The sequence below is a fragment of the Aethalodelphis obliquidens genome, unplaced genomic scaffold, assembly GCF_003676395.1.
Source record: "Aethalodelphis obliquidens isolate GAN/ISIS:26980383/991018 unplaced genomic scaffold, ASM367639v1 scaffold23, whole genome shotgun sequence".
NCBI lineage: Eukaryota > Metazoa > Chordata > Mammalia > Artiodactyla > Delphinidae > Aethalodelphis > Aethalodelphis obliquidens.
Window position 1 is genome coordinate 22,436,856 of NW_020837967.1, and position 19,574 is coordinate 22,456,429.

A 19,574-nucleotide genomic window follows, 5' to 3' on the forward strand; every position below is an offset into this window, starting at 1 on the left:
GATTATCTTAAGACAGACTATGGACTTTTCTTTAAGGAAAAAAAAAATATATGTATATATATACACATATATATATATGTATGTATGTATACATATGTCATTGTAAAAATGCAGATTAAGAAGTGTTATAGAATTTATGCATTATGTATTTTTGGTATCATCAGTTGATGAAAGGGTGACAAATGCAGTGTAACCTTATAGAGAGTTCTTCCTATTCAAAGGTTAGCTCATTTCTCTAGTGTCCAGCCCCAAATTTGGAAGCAGTGGCCTCTTAGCAACTTAATAGCTTTCCTAAGCCACCATGTCACATATTCAGAAGGAGCTATAACGAATCATGTCAATAACTTTTTGAGTTTCAAACCTTTGCTGACTAGGAGAAACAGACTAGAAAGTGGGGCGAAGGAGGAAAAGTGATATTACTGGCAGGCGTAATCATTGCAGGACATGTAACTGCCAGTAGTCTATCGAAATATTGGTAGGCGGTTCACTGTATTTCTAGGCAATACTGTAATGAATCTTCATAATGATGATTTTGTGGCATCAAGATTAAGTCACAACCTTCCTGTTTTTAAGGAAACAGAAATATGTTCTAATCTAGAAAGATTTCTGTAGCGACTGAAATGGTTAGAATTTTAAGAGTTTTTTGTAAGTAAGTTGGTAAGCTACAGTTATCTTGGCAAAATACCTCATCTTTCTATAATGCCAGGTAGAAGAGATCAAAGAAAGTTATAAATCACGATCTGCTTTGGTCATTTTTAGTTTACAGGAATTTTAAGAAAAGATCTTTGTCTCAGTTGTCTTTTTATTTCCAACAGTTCTTTGTACTGAATCTTATCCAGAATACAGACTATATAAATGTTTATACAGTAAATGAAGCGCAAGTGTCTGTGTATTAACAGTAAAGATACACTTTTCTTTGAAAACATAAAAATGCTTCTCTTTCAAGAGAAGGCTTTAATAACAGACCAGATGTTACAGATCTTTGATAAAGTAATGCCCTCTCCTAGTTATTGTTGGGATGTCTTGTGTCACTTTTATAGAGACAGATTGTGATACCCATTCCTTTAATAAAGTTCTCTTTGGTAAACTCAGAAAACGTCCTGTGGAACCTTGTTTAGATGGCAGTGCATAACGTGCTAACTTTTTAATCTGGGCTGATGGTGGTGGGGGATTTCGCTTGATTTTTGGGTTTGGGTTTTTTTTTTTTTTAAATCTTGAAATAGCTGTTGGAAAGGATAGAATTGTCTTGGACTTCCATTCAAGAGGAGATCCAAGATCTCAGGTAGATAAAGTAGCCATCTCATCTTTTTTTTCCCATTATATAGAAATGTAGCCTTAAAATGAATATTCTAGTTATTTTCATGTGTTTCACTCTGGACCATGTAAAAGAGAAGCCAGAGCATCAGAGCTTATACAGTGGAGTTACAGTTCTCAGGCTTGGAAAATGAGTGTTAGCAAGATCCTTGTAGCATCGTTCTTTAGGAGCAAACAGAAGCCCATTTCACTGAATGTGTCAATTAGAAGTGCCTGACCTACTTAGCTTGTTTTCGTTTTGGAGAGGCAGTAAGATTTCGTGCAAGCACTGTATTTTATATATGTATATGCATAAACACATCTGTGTGTGTGTGTCAAATATTATTTATACACACATACACATAATATACACACAAACATACACATACATACAAAGTAATAGTATTAGTCCCTGAGAGAAAAAGCACTGCAAACTTGTGCATGGTCAGCTGTTAGGATGTGAAGTCTACCATGTGTTTCTTATGGGTAGCAGCCAATGCAGTGCTGTCCCAGCTTTCTGCTTGTTAATAGCTCAAGATATGAAAGCAAAAATATGTATAGCACATGGCTCTTTTTCTTCCATGGGAAAGTGAAATCAGCTGAAACTGGTTTTGTATGTAGAGTTTTACTTTATGGTGACTTGTGTGGGATGACTATATTCCTTATATTGGAAATTAACCTATTTTCCATTTATATTCTATAGCATAGAATACATAAGTGATATGACTTCTTGTTCTCGGAGTAAAATCACAGGCCAGATTCCAGTAGTGTGGGCTAATAGAGCTAGAATGATTGGCGTTCAAATCCAGGCTTTGCCGTTTATTAGCTTTCTCCTACGCAAGTGTTCTTAATCTTTCTAAGCCACTGCTAACCTCATTTACAAGATGGGCATATCTCATAGGATTGTATTGGAGCTTCATTGGGGGAAATGCAATATTCCATTAAGCATATTTAATAGTTTAATTAATATTATTTCCCTTCCTTAATTCTGCCCCTTTCCCATCCCCCTGATTCTTAATTTTTATGAATACTGATTGACTACATTGATATCAGGATGAAAAAATCCCAAAAGGAAGTTCATTCCTTTAAAGCTGTATGTGTTTCTCAGTATTACTTTGGATAAGATTAATTACTATGTTAATCATAACCTTATACTTGCTGGTTAATGTGACATTGAATCTTTTTAAAGATTGCTTTGTTGAGCAAGAGAAATACGTGCTTCTGGTTTGCAGATCCCTTAATAACCACCTTTTCAGTTGCAAGAATAATGTAACTAAAAAATACAGACTGATTTAGTGGAAAATTCAGATCCCTGCCAAGGCCACTTGTAAAGCTCTCCACTGGCCTGGGTGTCATTCCCTTAGTTTAAAAAAAAAGACTGAGTGGCGTGAGGGGAATATATAGCTAACTTCCCAATTCATTACATTGAAAGAGCGTGGCCTGTGGAAAAGTGGAGATTTTTCTTTGAAAGGACTGGTAATTTGAAAAGAGGATTTATTTTCAATAGCAGAATTCATTTATGCCATTGTAAAACTTTGCTTTCTGTTCAGCAGTTTACTAAACTCTCATATGTAATAGGTGATTAATCTTTGTTCCAGAAATACAGTTCTTATTTTTAGTGAAGTATCTGTTATGGAAAACATAAAATCTTTAGAAGAAAAAATTAAGAAGTCTTCACAGAATTTCATAATGTCATGTTCTGTCACGGTTGCCTAAATCTGCAACCGAATTATCCCTTAAACTGAGTTTCTCAGATTGAAGGGAATACAAGAAAAATCCAAGTTCTCTCCTTAAAGTGCTTTTAAATAAAATTTTAAATTTATAAGGAAACGATAAATGTTACGTGTTTTACAGTTAAAACGGAGAAGAAGACGGTACAATTTAGTGACGATGTTCAGGTAGAAACGATAGAACCAGAGCCGGAACAAGCCTACATTGATGAAGTGAGTGATTTCCTGCCTGAGAGCATCATACTGAATTCACCATTGAAGTTGCAATGGTTTTCTTCTCTTATTTAAAAAAAATTCAGTACTTGATTAATGCATGTGTTTTGTTGTTATACAACTTCAAATACAGACGAAGCAAAGATTCTCCTGGAAAGTTCCTCCCTAGTCCCATTCTTACCATGTCAGTGCTTATAGTTGTACCTCATTATTTTAATTCCTGCTTAATATTCCGTAGAATGGACTTATCATGACTTCATTATTCTGTTGTTGGACGGTTAGGTTGTTTTCAGTTCTTTGTGTGTTTTTTGCTATTACAAAAACTATCATAATGAGACTTTTTGGGTATCTTCAAAAGAATGTGTGACTTTTTTTTTTTACATCTTTATCAGATTATAATTGCTTTACAATGTTGTGTTAGTTTCTGCTGTATAACAAAGTGAATCAGCTATACGTATACATATATCCCCATATCCCCTCCCTCTTGAGCCTTCCTCCCACCCTCCCCATCCCACCCCTCTAGGTCGTGTGTGACTTTTATTTTTAAATGCTCTGGAAATTATATTCTTTGTAACATTTTAAACTAATGATGAAAAATGAGATGTCATCTTTAAACTATGTGAGGGGATTTGTAGGTTTTTAGCCTTTTTTTAGAGGAGCCAGAAGCAGAAAGTTTGAAGAGCGCTGTTTTAGCGAAACGGGTTGTAGAAGCTGTGCTGAGAGCCCCCAGAGAATGTACTGGAGTCAGGGAAAGTTAGGTTTGGCTATAGCATTCCATTGGAAAATGCATGCTAGCGGTCTATCTAGAAACCTCATTTCTCTGATAGACAATTTCAAATAGGTTGTAGAATTCTGTAAACAAAGAGAAGAGAAATTATCCATGTATTAGTTGACCCTCACTCTCATTTTACTCCCCTCTCCTTTTTTTGGCTGTAGGCAAACTTTTCTGACATGTGCCTTCTTTTTTAGACTACTTAAAATGAAAATTGTGAATCTTTTACGTTGAAAAATAATATCCATTTCTAAATATGGAATTCTTTTGACTTCAGAAGAGTGTTTTAATATACGTGTGTCGTTTTCACTCTCTAGTGATTAATTCATCTCTCAAACTGTTATCCTTCTGTACAGAGTATAGAGTTTTGTTTTGGTATAAATAACTACTTTGCTTAGAATTGGTACTCTTTAAATTATTTACCTAAGTAACTATACTCAGTAGCATAACCATGTAAAAACCATGAATGGAGAAAAGTTTGTAATTATTACAGTAATATTCTTTGGTACATGAGATCTATAGTTTGGTTTTTTAAAACTTGCGTATAGATACATCTCTACTAATGTAATGTATAGATGTATTTATGTAATGATGCCTTCATTAGTTCTGTTGGTCTTACAGCAAAAGATTCTGAAATAGATCTGAGTCATTGCTTTGAGATGCCTTCCGGCCTTTCACATAGGAGAATAGAGAAGCCATAAATCTTCCTCCTTTTTTTGATGACAAAGTGAAGCATTGGTGGAAAGAGAATGTAGAGTAAATCCTTCTGGTGCTACTTAGAAGAACAGCTGTACCAGAGCTGAGCTGTGCCTTACTGAAACAGCTGCTGTATTCTCCCTTGTAGAGAAGTAGTAACGGAGCTGTTAGTCACAAGTACTGCCAGCTTGAGAGAGAGGTTACACCTGTCAGCATGGCAAGACTACAGCTGCCCCTAAACAAAGTGACACAGAAGTCCACTAGCATGACTTAAGAGATTAAAGAACTCACATGTTGTAAGTTTAAATGTTGCTCTATTTCTTCTCATCTAAGAGAATTTCTGGTAGCCGTTTCAAAAGGGCTCTGACTTCACATGATAGTAAAGAGAACACACGGACAGTAAATACATAGAAGCGAAATTGAAGTCTTCATATCTGTGTATTACAGGATTAGCCACTATCTAACTAATGAAGTGAGAAGGTATTGTTGCATAATGATTTGTTACTTTTTATAGTAACAGTTTAATTTCTGTAGGATAAAATGGACCAACTGCTACAGATGTTGCAAAGTACGGATCCCAGTGATGATCAACCAGATCTTCCCGAGTTACTTCATCTTGAAGGTAAACCTTGTTTTCCATTTCCCTTGCAAATAAAGAAAAATTAGGATTAAATCTAGTATTCTGTTACAGAGTGGTTTTATATTTAAATAAAATTGAAAATGATATAAACAATGTTAACATTTCTGACTCTTCTGTGACCAGTCTCACGTTTATATACAGTTTAATTGAACCTTTGGTAGAATTCAAATTCATATACTTTTCTACCCAAATTAAATATTTTATTCAACATTTAAAATGTTATAAAATGAAAATTGGTATTAAAAATTTCTGAGATCAATACAGTCAATCTAAAGTATTGATTTTATAAATAGCTAGGAAAATCAGTCTTGGGTTCTGTGGGCTAAGATTAATTAATAGAATTTTTATTATTCCAAATTAGGTCTTTTATTCCTTAAACTACATGAATATCCATCAGAGAGCTGCTTTCTTTTGCTGCATTTTCTTATATTTCTTTAAATCTTGTCATCTTAGCCATGTGTCACCAGATGGGGCCTCTCATTGATGAGAAGCTGGAAGATATTGACAGGTAAAAGAACATGCGCTCCGTCTGTACTGTGTACCTTCTTCTCCACAGATCTCTCTAAACTGCATATTGGAATAGAGCTGCCTTGTATTTTATTTTATTTTCATTTTAAAGATATGCCCGTTCTCATTCACTTGTTTTCTACTTGATGTGGGAATTAAAATTAGACCCATCTGCCCCCACTCCCGCTTTTAAATGAGGATTTATTTGACTTTCATTATGTTAGTCTGTTTTAAAAATAAGGGTTAACTATTATAATCATATTTGCTGTAAGCGGCATCATCAGGGCCCACACATGACCCATCTGTTATTAATGAGGGAAACCTGGATATTTGAGGTAAAGTCAGGTACAATAAGCTAGAGTCCTTCCAGCACAGCACCTAAATCTGAAACAGTTTTGGTTGCCTTGCAGCTAAACTATAGGATATTTTTTTTTTCATTACAAGGTTAAATTTTTAATAATGTCTACTTACACCACTCTTTGCCATTTTTGCTATTTTGATGCATCTTATTATTTAGAACATTATATCATTTAAATAGCAGTTATGTGTCACATTATTGTATATTTCAGAAAACATTCAGAACTCTCAGAGCTCAATGTTAAAGTGATGGAGGCCCTGTCCTTGTATACCAAGTTAATGAATGAAGATCCAATGTATTCCATGTATGCAAAATTACAGAATCAGCAGTATTATATTCAGTCATCTGGTGTTTCTGGTTCTCAGGTAAGCTTTTAAAAATGCAAGTATTAATTCTCAAATATATTTGAGATTATTTGGAATAGCTGTGTTTTTGTAAAAAGTGAAACTTTCTAAAAGTGATGTTTGGAGTAAAAATAAAGTTAAAAAGATTTTTTCACTTGACAAATACAATGTGTAGTATGCTAGCTATAATAATAGTTCTTGTTCTAAAAAATTATTTTTCTGCAGGGGTGCACATCAATCACTGTCAAGCTTTAAAAAAAAAAAAAACAGGTACTTTGACTCTACCCAGACCTATTGAATCCAGGCATGAGGCCCAAACATCTGTATATTTTTAAAGCTTCATATCTAATTATCCAGTTAAGAACTACAATTTTTGTCTGTCTGAGTAAAATTTCTAATTATTACTAAATTCTTGTGAGTATCTACCATTTTCAGTTTTATAGTGACTTTCTTTAATCTGCATTTTTTCCATTCCTTTACATGAGAATGTGTGTAATGCAACAGAGAGCGCTTTTTCCTCTCGTCATGCCCAGCAACTATTTCAAGAGCCCATATCCCACAAACTCACTAAGTTCAGGGTGTAGGGAGTAGTTAGTCAGACACAGCATTTTATCCATGTAGGGTAGCATAAACTTTGTGCAGATGAATTTTTTTTTGACGCAGTCCACTTCTGGAGTGAGGGGCCAGAACCCTGGAGAAGAGCAGCCAGGCCTGAGAAACGTGAGGCTGGATGACACCTACCCATGAGTCTTGATGCCAGTGTGAGCCAGCAGACAAAGAGAAACCCTTCACGTTCAATTCGCAAAGTACAAACAGTTGTATTTGTGAGGACTGGACTAGCTGCGTCCATAATGAAGACCTTTTGGATTCTGTGTGTAGTGAGTCTCGTGTGGCTTAACACAGCCTTCAGATGATTGTTGTTTTGTTTCCTGATGAGTGTGTTACTGTCCTAACAGCTGCTACAAGTCTCACTCCCTGGACAGTGGAGTTCTGTTTTCAAACATGTGAAATGGAAGGATCTAATGGATACTACAGAAATAGAATATTATGTGTGTTTAAGATTCGGGGGGCACTTAAGACTAATCTCTTTAGCTTAAAACAAGTATAGTTTTTAGGTGCAGGGGTACGCAAACAATGGCCCAAGGGCAAAGTCCAGCCTCCCACCTCTTTTTTAAAATCAATTTTTACTGGAACACAGCTGTTCTCATTTGTTTCTCCATCGTTGCTGGCTGCTTTCTCTATGGGCAGAGCCCAGTAGTTTCAACAGAGCGCACATGGCCCACAAAGCCCACCCCATTTACTGTCTGGGCCCTGGACAAAGAAGTCTGCTGACCTTGCTTTAGGAGGATAGCTTGCTCTATGTTCAGTAAGCTGTAACTTAGGAGATATATCTCTGTGTAGATGCCTAGAAACAAATGCAGACTGTTGCTGTAATGCAGTGAATTCAAACACACTTCTTCAGCATTTGGGGGTTCATTTTAGGGAGATACAGTATCAACGTGGAAAGAGGGATTATATTAGTATAAAATTTCAAGGTAAGTTTCTTTACTGCTTCTGTACGGAGACAGACACGAGTTTAGCTAATGTTTCCCTAAAAACAAAAATCATCAGAAGCCCACTTCACTGAAAAGCACTTTTTAAAACGCCTGTCGTAAAGCAACTGTACCCCAATTAAAAATAAATAAATAAAATCTACATAAAAAATAAAATAAAATGCCTGTCACCAGAAGGAACTCAGAAAACCATTTCAGAGATGTAATCGTTGCTCTTTTGTAAGTGAATGCATGCCTGTTGAAATCTGAGGGACCCTAATGTGTTTTGTCTCTGACTGTCCTAGGTGTACCCGGGCCCTCCTCAAAGCGGTGCCTACCTGGTCGCAGGGAGCGCGCAGCTGAGCCAGCCCCAGAGCTACAGCCTTCCCCCAGAGCAGCTGTCTTCTCTCAGCCAAGGAGCCGTGCTGCCTGCCAGCCCAGCCCTTCCTAGTCAGCAGGCTCAGGCTTCCTACCCCAAGTAATGTGATCATTGGCTCTTGTTTGCTTTTAGTGTTGTTAAAACTCTCAGGTGCCCTTGGTCGTCTGTAATCATAAAAAATGGATAAGAAAAATCCAGGGTAGGTGTCATCACTGATGCCAGACGGTCAGCCCCGTCTGTGGTGGCAGGTGGGTTCTGTAGGAACCCCCTGCAGTGCTGCAGTCCTAGCCAGCATGCCAGCCCTCTGTCCTATTGAGTTCTTGAACTGCTGTATTCTGGTTTTAGCTTTGTGTTTTTTATATTCCTTCCATCATAATTTCTTTTGTTTTAATCTGAGTCTGTGATAATATTTGTTAAGAACTTCAATGTAACTTAAATTTATTTTGATAACTATAATTTAATGCTTTACACAGATTTCACATAAAAGCTGAATGTTCCTGTGGTTATTATTTTAGAATTTATAGTTCTGGGCTGTCTCTTAAAGACAAATATTCCCTTCTTTTTACCCTGTGTGGGAATTTAGTATATATCACAGCATGATAAACCACATGAAAAGAGACAGTACAAGAAGCTGTACGCCCCTGTGGTTCATGGGGCGAGTAGCTGAGTATGAAACGACAGGCCCATTGTTCTGGTCATTTACTTAGAATGCCCCTATCATGTAAATGATTATATTTATACATTATATTATTCATAATTTATAAATGCCTTTTCTACTTCAGTGGGCATCTAAGCTGAAGTCATCACTTTGGATCGAATAGGTAGGCTTAAGAATTCAGTAGTGTGTAACTCCAGAGGTCATGATGTTCTGACTCACAGCAGGAGTTTCTTGGTGGCACAGGTACAATTTCTAGGGACCTTTCCATCAATGTTGGAGTTGCCCAGAATGCTCCCATACTGCCCTCACTATTGTATTGTTCATCCTCCAAAGAGTCACACTCTAGGGATGCTTGGGGATTGTCAAACATGATTTTGTGGTCACATCTCGTATTCTGAAGTGACCTTAAGAAGGATGGTGATGCGGAAACCTGTTACAGGCATCAAACAGCAGCAACACGAAAACAGCGCCCCCTACTGGGTCATGTAGCTTAGGAAAAAGTTAGCTCTAACTCTGTTTGTCCAAGGACTTCTGTTTCTTTTCTTTTCTTTTTTTTTTAAGTCTCAGTTTGGTAAAAAGCGAATACCCTTACATAGAAATTGGTAGGGAGCAACTATTAGGAGAGTAACATGCTGCTTTAAAATTAGATCAAAGTGAGTAGAGGTAGGTATTGCTGAGAAGTTAGCCAGTGTACTCGAGTAGTATGTATAGGAACCTCTCAGATACTTTAGTATTAGCCAGAAGTGCCGCCTCTGTCCCAGCTAGTCCTCTGTTACCATGTCACATGCTGCTCTGGATGTTTCATTACTGGAGATTACTTGGGATCCATTCTTAGTTCAGAGCCTTGAGGAATTATCCTTGTAAGTGAGATTCTCTGCTGGGAGGTTCTTAAACCGTGACGTGCTGTAGAGCCAGAGCACCTTGCCCCTGTTTGCTGGGGGCTGCTCTGTCCTCTTCTGCCATTTGGATGCGAGACCCCCGTGCAGGACCCGCGCTGTGTTCCAGGGCCTGGCTACTGACGTGCTGTAGCTGTAAATGTCACCTCTCCAGAAACACGAGCACATTTCAATAGGTGCTTTTTGCAGAGCATTTCCTTGAAACGTGTAGCCCTCTTCGCTGGGCTAATTGCTGCTTGTTCTTCAGCTCTTAGCTTAGCTTCGTCTTTACTAGAAGCTTGTCTTGCCTTCGCACCTCGCCAGCACTGTTCCTCCTCTGATGCTGTCTCAGGCCCCCAGCACCTCGTGTTATCGTGTCGTCCTCTGTATCTCCACTAAACTGTCATATCTTGAGAGCTGGAGCGGCAGCTTTCACCTTTAGGGCCACACTATGTAGCACAGAGTTTTACACTTGGTAGGAACTCAGTAAATATTTGATGGTAATTTCAAGGGCTGTGTTAGCCCAGTGAGATATATGTTTCAATACCTTGAAAAGGCTTCACACAGGCTTTGAGGCAATTTTTTTTTTTTTTTTTTTTTTTTTGTGGTACGTGGGCCTCTCATTGTTGTGGCCTCTCCCGTTGCGGAGCACAGGCTCTGGACGCTCAGGCTCAGCGGCCATGGCCCACGGGCCCAGCCGCTCCACAGCATGTGGGATCTTCCCGGATCAGGACACGAACCCGTGTCCCCTGCATCGGCAGGCGGACTCTCAACCACTGCGCCACCAGGGAAGCCCAAGGAGGAATTCTTTCCCCCCCCGCCGTTTTTGGTAGGCAGGTTTTTTCATGTCCCTCAGTTTGTATCTAGGAGGCAATTTCTTATTCTTTTACATAGAATTTTGGCTTTAGGGTGGTCACTTTTCCAGACTTCTGTCACCCTAGGGTGATATTGCTGATAACTGGGGATGGTGGTACTGATACAGTTTTCTAGACCTACCTGAGTGATGGTGGCCACGATGATACTAAGGTGACCAAAGCTACGTATTTATTTGTTGGTTATTTCATTTTACATCTGTTAAACAGATGTTTTCTGTGTCTGAGTTTGACGTTGTAGGTATAAGTGAGATCATACGGTATTTGTCCTTCTCTGTCACAGGGGCAAGGTTTCCTTCTTTCTCACGGCTGAATACTATTCATGTGTGTGTGTGTCTCTATCTCTGCCTCACACCTTCTTTACCCATTTATCCCTTGACGGACCCTTAACTTTTCCCGTTTCTTGGCTATTATGAGTAATGCTGCAATGAACATAGGAATGCAGATACCTCTTTGAGATCCTGATTTCAGTTCCTTTGGATATATGCCCAGAAGCAGCATTGCTGGATCATATGGTAGCTCTATTTTTAATTTTTTGAGGAACCTCCATACTGTTTTCCATACTGACTGTACCAACACTGCATAGATGTTCTCTTTTCTCTACATCTTCGCCAGCAGTCCTTACTTCCGGTGTTTTTGATCATAGCCAGTGCAACAGGTGTGAGGTGATACCGTGTGGTTTTGATTTTGTTTTTCTGGTGGATAGTGATGTTGAGCGCCTTTTCATGTGCCTGTTGGCCATTTGTATGTCTTCTTTGGAAAAATGTTTATTCAGGTCCTCTGCCCATTTTTTAATCAGGTTGTTAAGTTGGTTTTCTTATAACATCTTTATTGGAGTATAATTGCTTTCCATTGTTATGTTAGTTGCTGCTGTATAACAAAGTGAATCAGCTATAAGTATACATCTATCCCCATATCCCCTCCCTCTTGTATCTCCCTCCCACTGTCCCTATTCCACACCTCTGGGTGGTCACAAAGCACCGAGCTGATATTCCTGTGCTATGCAGCTGCTTCCCATTAGCTATTTTACATTTGGTAGTGTATATATGTCCATGCAACTCTCTCACTTCGTCCCAGCTTACCCTTCCCCCACCCCATGCCCTCAAGTCCATTCTCTATGTCTATATCTTTATTCCTGTCCTGCCCCTAGGTTCTTTAGAACCTTTTTTTTTTTTTTCAGGGTTCCACGTATATGTGTTAGCATACGGTATTAGTTTTTCTCTTTCTGACTTCACTCTGTATGACAGACTCTAGGTCCATCCACCTCACTACAAATAACTCAATTTCATCCCTTTTTATGGCTGAGCAATATTCCATTGTATACATGTGCCACATCTTCTTTATCCATTCATCTGTTGATGGATACTTAGGTTGCTTCCATGTCCTAGCTATTGTAAATAGTGCTGCAATGAACATAGTGATACATGGCTGTTTTTGAATTATGGTTTTCTCACGGTATATTCCCAGGAGTGGGATTGCTGGGTCATATGGTAGTTCTATTTTTAGTTTTCTAAGGAACCTCCATACTGTTCTCCATAGTGGCTGTATCAATTTACCTTCCCACCAACAGTGCAAGAGGGTTCTCTTTACATGGGTCTCATGCTTTTGTTTACCTGACATGCTGTGAAATGCATGGTACCCATGGAATGGATGAAATGGGGAGCAGTGAAAACGCACGGTGCATGTTGGGCATTACCAGTGGTGCAGTGTTACTAAAGGGTTAAAGTCTCTGGGGGGAGAGGTGAGAGAGACGCTTGGACTTATTGACAAGGATAATGGATGGTCCGAGATACCATGTTAAGGAGCTTGGGTCTTGTCTGGGAAAGCCCGTAAAGAGCTTCAGATGGTGATAGTGTTGATGGATTCATAGGGACTAGATTAGGAGCTGGTGGGCTAGTATATTAGGCAAGAAATGATGAGTGTCTAACTACAAGATAGGGATGAGAAAAGGGTTATTTAGAGATGAGCAAATGATTGCCTATGGGTAACACGGTGGGGAGATAGTGCAGAGCAGAGATATGAGAGAATTGCTGGGTTTTAACCTTTGAACAACTGGGTGGATGGTAGAACTTTTAAGTTGAGATAAGGAATATAGTACAAAGTGGGAATGATTACAGTGATAGCTAACATTTATGGGGTAGTAAGCACTAGGTGTTGTGCTGTATGCTTTATGTGTATTAACTCATTGACGGTAATAACCCATGAAGTAGCTACACTATTATCCCCACTTTATAGATGAGAAAATTGAGGCAGGGAGCAACGGCTAAGGTCCCATTTAGCTAAGATACAAAACTAGGCATTTTGGCACCAGAGCTTAGCACTTAGTCTCAACATGATAACAATAGCATTGTTGTGACCCTTATCGATGTGACCAATAGCGTGAAACCTGAGTTCTTGTAATACTTTATATTTCACAACACAACACTTGTGGAATGATAATGGGTGATGCCTTTAAGCATGACTTACGTGGTTACATTAGTTGGTGGGATATAGTAGCAAATGACTATCTGTTATAATAGCGAATTGGTTTAATTTGTGCAAAGTACAAGAGTATTGGATTTACCAACATTGATTTATAAACAATCTAGGAATTGAAGAAAAGTTTAAAAATAGGCAGTATTTTGAAAATTTTAGGCAATTGCCCATTGTATAGCTTGTTTTACATTTTTCACAGAGAGGTGGGGGGGAAATCTGCTTGTTAAAGCTCTTCGTATTTCTCTTTGTATCCTGGTGTCTTACACATAGTGGAAACTCGACTGTCAGGTTGGGGATGGGAAGAGAGGAAGCCGAGACATGAATCAAGACAGCTCGAAGGAGTTCTGGTCGGTGGGATGGGATCCATGCACAGTGGGGGGCACCTTGCACAGGAGCACACTGGCAGGTGGTCGGTCCCAGCAGGAGGCGAGGCAGGATGTAGCCGTGGGTGTGGGTGCAGACAGTGGGTAAATGTGTTAGTGGGAGTAGATAGAAGGTCTCTGTTGTTTGCTTCTCTGTTTTCAGGGAATAAGACAAAGGAGGATATCAGGTCTTCATCTCCCCTAGTCTTCCAGCACTGCTCTTAGGGACCAGCCATTTCCGTGCGGCCAGACCCAGTGGTCACTTCCTTTTTGAAATACTTTCTTCACTTGGCCGTGACCGTGCTCTCTTAGTTTTCCTTCTGCCTTATTGCCACTCTTCAGCCTTCTTTGCCAGTGCCTCTTTATCTCCCTGACTTCTAGCTCTAGAGCTCAAAACGCAGAGTGCTTTTTCCTCTGTCTGCAGTCGCTCCCTGGGGGATGTCATTCAGGTCCCTGACCCTGAACGCCGCTTGTGTGTGCCGATGACCCCCGAATTCGAGCTCCGAGCCCTTACCTCTCTGCTGGGCTCCAGACCGCATAGCTGACCACCTGCTCACTGGCATTTCTTGGCAGTCTCCTAGGTATCTCACTTGACATGTCCAAAACTGTGCTTGATTCTCCCTCCCCAAATCTGCCGTGGCCCTTATCTGTAGTCTTTTCCTTTTCAGTGAATGGCTACTATACCAGAGTAGAGTAGGACTTAGTTCTAAGATTTTACCTCAGACATGATGTAAACTTCCTTTGATGGAAGTTCCTTCAAAATCGGACCCTTCCCTCCCCTTTCCTCCATGGCTCTCGCCAGCCGCCTGACGGGCTCTCACAGGGACGATTCCAGCAGCCCCCCAGTCAGGTCACCTGGCTTCTGTCCTGGGCCCGGTGAGCCTGTTAAAGCCAAGTCACATCGCATCGCTCTTGTGTCCACAAGCAGCCAGTGTGTCTCCGTCCCACTCCAGTACACGCCAGAGTCTGCACGGCCCTGCACTCTGCGGCTCCTCCTCCCTGCTTCTGCCGCGTCACTCTGGCTGTCCAGGCCTCCTTGTAGCTCCTTGAACATGCCAGGCCTTTTCTCTTCTCAAGGGCCTGCTTTTCTCCTTGCCTGAAAGCCTGTTTTCCTAGCTAATCGGTGTCACTCCCTCTCCCTCTTTCCAGGTCTCTGCTTCAGTGTAGCTGTGTCTGAGCAGCCTCCGGGACCACCCTGGATACCCAGGAATCTCTTGTCCCGGGAACTCGGGGGTTCTCCCACGATGCTTTACGTTTCTTCATACCACCTCTTGTTACTACCTCTTGACATATTATACATTTTTTTATCATCTTTTTTATCCTGTTAGAATGTAAGCTCCATGATGATAGGGACGTTTCCCCCTTCCTTCTTGATGATATCCCAGTGCCTCAAATAACAGCGTTTGGCACGTTATAGCTATTTACTAAGTATTTATTGAATGCGTTGCATGAATGAGTAACTGTTTCATGAACAGCTTTCCTGTTCATCTCTAAATGGCTGGGTAAGTCAGTGTTGATCTAACCGAGTGTTCTTTCCCTTCCACAGCACGATGGGCACTTCCGTTCAAGGAGGCACGTATCCCAGCCAGGCTTCAGTGTATAGTCCTCCTCCTGCCGCCCCCGACGTCACCATATACCAGAACGCAGGGAGCAGCCTGTCCCAGGTGCCGAACTATACTTTACCATCGGCGCTGCCCCAGCCGCCTCCGCCCCAGCAGCCGTACTCTCCGAAGGCCCTGCTGTAGGGCTGGGATTCCTCTTTGTGGCAAATACCTGCTAAACGCCGATGACAATGTTACGAGATTCTTTGATATCTTAAGATTTGTTTATCCTCAGCTTATAGGAATCGTATCTTGGTCAGCAAGTTCCAATATTCAAGAAGGGAGACCTCTCTTCAATTTGCACTGACTTTTTAGAGGTCCTCCCCTCCCCCTCCCCCAGAGGAATGAAACTACTTACAACATCTAATTCCTTTCGTAATATGAAAGAATCAGTGCAAGATTATTTGTCTCGTAAAATTACCTGGTCTGCAGAAAGTCAAACTGGCAAGCACCGTTGTGGCAGATGTGTGCATAGATCGCTGTGTAACTTCACTCGTGGCCACTTTGAACCACGGTGGTGATCATGTGAATATATTTAACACTGTTAACTTAATTGACATTGCTGTTTTATTTTAATCATGAGCAACTACCATGTTTCATAATGTTTTGTGTAAATTTAAGAGAATTACACTGTCCTTTTGAACTGCAAGAGAACAACGCTGTAGCATATGTACATGAAGGCATTATGTTGTCCATGTTTCAGTTTCCCATTAAACTGAACCTTCCTTGGAGTAATTGTGCGCTGAACACACGTATGTTATGTCGTTGTGTGGCCTCTGCATACTACTAGCTGTCATCACACCAGCGTACAGTAGCTAAATTTTTGGTGCATTTATAGGAAATGATGATGTTCCCTTTTAAACTTTTACATTTTGGCATGATATTTCAGAATACTGTGGGACCATGAGACAAAATTAAGTTGGACCATATTCTTTATATCTTACTTTTAAAGAAATAATGTTAATTTACTTTTTCCTAGTTGAAGATAGTAATTAGGTTTCTAAGCTGTATACTGTGTTTATTGGTGGCAGTGACACCAAAGATAGAGGCAATGGATAGAAGCTTTGAAACTGGAAAGAAAACATGAATTACACTACGTTTTCAAAGTCTCTTGTAATTATTTAGGCTATAACAAAATTTGATTCATCTGTCTTATTCCACTGCTAGTCTTTTAAATATGTCTTTAACACAGTGTATCCTTCAATTCTTCATTAAAATGGATGTAAGTGGATGTTTCAAAGTCATCTAGATTCCTGGCTTTGCTTAACAGTTTGTTTATTTATTCTTGTCTTTCAAACGGAATTTATGGGCTGCTCTCTCTCTTAAAGTTCTAACTGGAATTATTTTGGCTTCTTATTCAGGAGTAGTTTGAATGAATGCTTTTCTTTTAATCCATATGTAATACGTTTTCTACTGACATTTTAATCTCCTTAAATATTTATAATTTCCCTAGTTTTGTGCTATTATTTAAACAACTGAAAAATTGAGTTGAGCATCGTAGTAAATGAATTGATTTAGTAACAGGTGTCACACCATAAATGAAGATTTAATTTATATTTTCTGAGACTATTATGATCAGGTACTTGCTTTCCTTTTGGCAAATGATTCCATCTTTGGCAAGGTAGGTTCAAATTTAAATCCTCATCTTCAACTTAGGGTGTTTCACCCTAGTGTTGTGTTTTCCTGAGTTTAGAGTACATTGCCCTCAAATAGTAATTTTAAAATTCGAATTCAAACTTTACATTAAAATTTTTTTAATACGTTGTTTTTTGATGAACATTGTCAAAACCTTGTACTCTTTCTCATTCCAATTTGAATACTCTAGTTTAAGTGATACACTTCGTCTCAAGTCACATTGTATTTTTCTCTTTGTCTTTTGATGAATTCCTGTTTACCAATGGCAAATGTATCATTTTTCCCATTTTATTTTGATATGCTTCATGATGTAAAATTAATGATATATTCTCTAGTATGTGTTTTGCCCTGTAAAAGTCAAAGAATGGTGAAATGAAAAAAGACTCCCTTTATTACAGTGCATATGCAAGTTTCTTTACCTTTATAAAGATTTAAATGATGAATACTTAAAACTGATACTATATTAGTTTGCAGTTTTCACTTATTAGGTATAAAAATAGCAGACGGAAAAAATTCCACTGAAAAGGAACCACTGTATTTTCCATCTTTCAGATGACATGGCAAGGACGGAAATAGGAAAGGACCAGTTAGGAGCACAGTGATTTTGTTCTGCAACCAGTGTATGTGTTGCACTTCTGTAAAATCTTTCTTTAAAAGATAGCTGTCCCTTTTTAAAGGGAAAAGGATTATTTATAAAAAGAACTAACTATAATATGAATTTCTGTGAAGCAAATTTTACTTCTCAGTTTATTTCCTTTATAAAGTTTGTGTATCCATAAGCCAGTGACATTTGAATGGAAAAATTCAGCCCAGTTATATACTATCCAGCTTGAGTAGCCAACAAACCCCCCAGTCAGTTGGATGGACAATATATCAGTGCCCTAAACCTACCTAGTAGGAATAATATGTAGTATGTCCTTACCATGATTTTACAGTCTTTTCTAACTCCCTGGTCCTGCTTCACCGTTACCTGTCTCTCCTACTCAGTGATGAACCTTTTCCTCTGCCCAGAGATTCCCTTCTTTATATTAAAAACTTCTGGACCTTGTTTCTATACCTCTTAATTTTTGTAATTAGAATGCTTAATAGACCCCTAACATTCTTTTCTGATAGATGCAATTTTCATATATGACATGTGTATAATTCAGCATGAAACTATCTTTAGTCCCAAGCTTCAAGTTTATACAAGATAAATTAGTGTCCTATATGATAAACCATGCAACTGCAAAAACTATATAATTATTTTCTAAAATGAGGTCCGTTGGTATAATTGGTCAAATTTTTACTTCTTTAATACATTAAAATTAGTTTTCTTTTTCTCATCTTACCGATTGTATTAACAATTATGTAGCATCCTGTTATATAACTCTTTAAATATTTAATAACAAAATTATAGTTTAAATTCTTCACTCATATCATTTTCTAATTAAAAATTTTTTTTTCATTGTCGATGAATCCTTGTACCCTTTAGAATAAATATATAAAAGAAACTTACCTAAATATTTTCTCAAAGACGTTATGTTCAGTTATCTTTTATTTTAGAATCATGGTTCGATTAAGTGTTCTAGTCAACTATCTAGATTATTTTCTGTGCTGTTTATAATTACATGCCCCCCTGGTTTTTAAGCAAAGCTGCCTTGAGTTTTATGTATTCTTTTTTAGTGTGGTCTTCCTTTGAAATTATAATAGTCAGTAATTTTTTTCCCTGAAGTTTTTCTAGCTTCAGCAATATTTTTTCCTTATAATATTCTAGAGCATTTTAAATCTCAATGTTTAAAATATTAGGTTTCCTTATTGAACAAAACCTAACATTTTATTGGTGATAACTTGTGGTCATACTGTTTGTTCTTTGTTGATTTTTCAACTCCCTAGCTTTATGTTAATACTTCCCTCTGCCATTATTCTCTGTTTCCTGCTTCTTTTAGAGTCAAGAGTTTCTGATAAAGATTGCAGATTAAATTATTGTGTCGGTAAGCCCTTGTATAAACGCGAAAGCAACTGATTCTAATAATCGTTTGATGTTCAGAGACTTTAAAAAAAAAGTTATGTCTGTTTTAGAAAAGAGTATATACAAATTCATTGATCTGCTGCCCTCATCAGTAACAAATACCTTTTGAGTTTATAGCCTCAAAATGTGTCTATGTATTTACAAATTATAGAAGTTCTACTGTAGTAGAACTAATACATATAGTACTAATAGTATATAGTATATATATAGTATATACTATATGTATTAGTACTATAATAACATACACTATAATACATATAGCACATTATGAAACACACCAAAAATAGAAATCTTACAGGGCCAGAGATAAATTATTAATAGAAATTCTAATATTTTCTTCCTGTATCTCTGGTTCATTTAGTCTGTGCCCTAGGATGTATATGCCCGATTTGGAGACCACTGTTTCAGAGGTTAAGATTAAGCAGAGGGGAATACGATGTTACTAAGCTGGCCCTTTGAAGTCAGTATCTGATACTACAGGTGGTGCTTTTCCCAGCAACTCTTACGTTGCGAATTTTCAGACTTACAGAAAGATTGAAATAATGTATTGAACACCTGAGTAACACTTCGTCCTGATTGACTAATCATTAACATTTTGTCCCATTTGCTTTATCTCTTTATGTA

At 38.5% G+C, this 19,574-nt stretch overlaps 1 protein-coding gene across 3 annotated transcripts in view; it reads left to right on the forward strand.

Moving 5' to 3' along the window:
- Positions 1 to 18,386, forward strand: part of STAM (signal transducing adaptor molecule) — a 62,199-nt gene extending 43,813 nt beyond the window's left edge. The window contains exons 9-15 of one of the 3 annotated variants that reach the window (XR_003436043.1): positions 3,148 to 3,236; positions 5,239 to 5,326; positions 5,798 to 5,852; positions 6,421 to 6,574; positions 8,391 to 8,563; positions 9,247 to 9,365; positions 15,253 to 15,358. Coding sequence is in view for 2 of the 3 variants with exons in the window: in XM_027121980.1 (XP_026977781.1) it covers positions 3,148 to 3,236; positions 5,239 to 5,326; positions 5,798 to 5,852; positions 6,421 to 6,574; positions 8,391 to 8,563; positions 15,253 to 15,451 (758 nt within the window). In the remaining variant the exon portion in view is untranslated. The other 2 variants (XM_027121980.1, XM_027121981.1) reach the window with 2 other exon arrangements.
- The last annotated feature ends 1,188 nt before the right edge of the window (positions 18,387 to 19,574 follow it).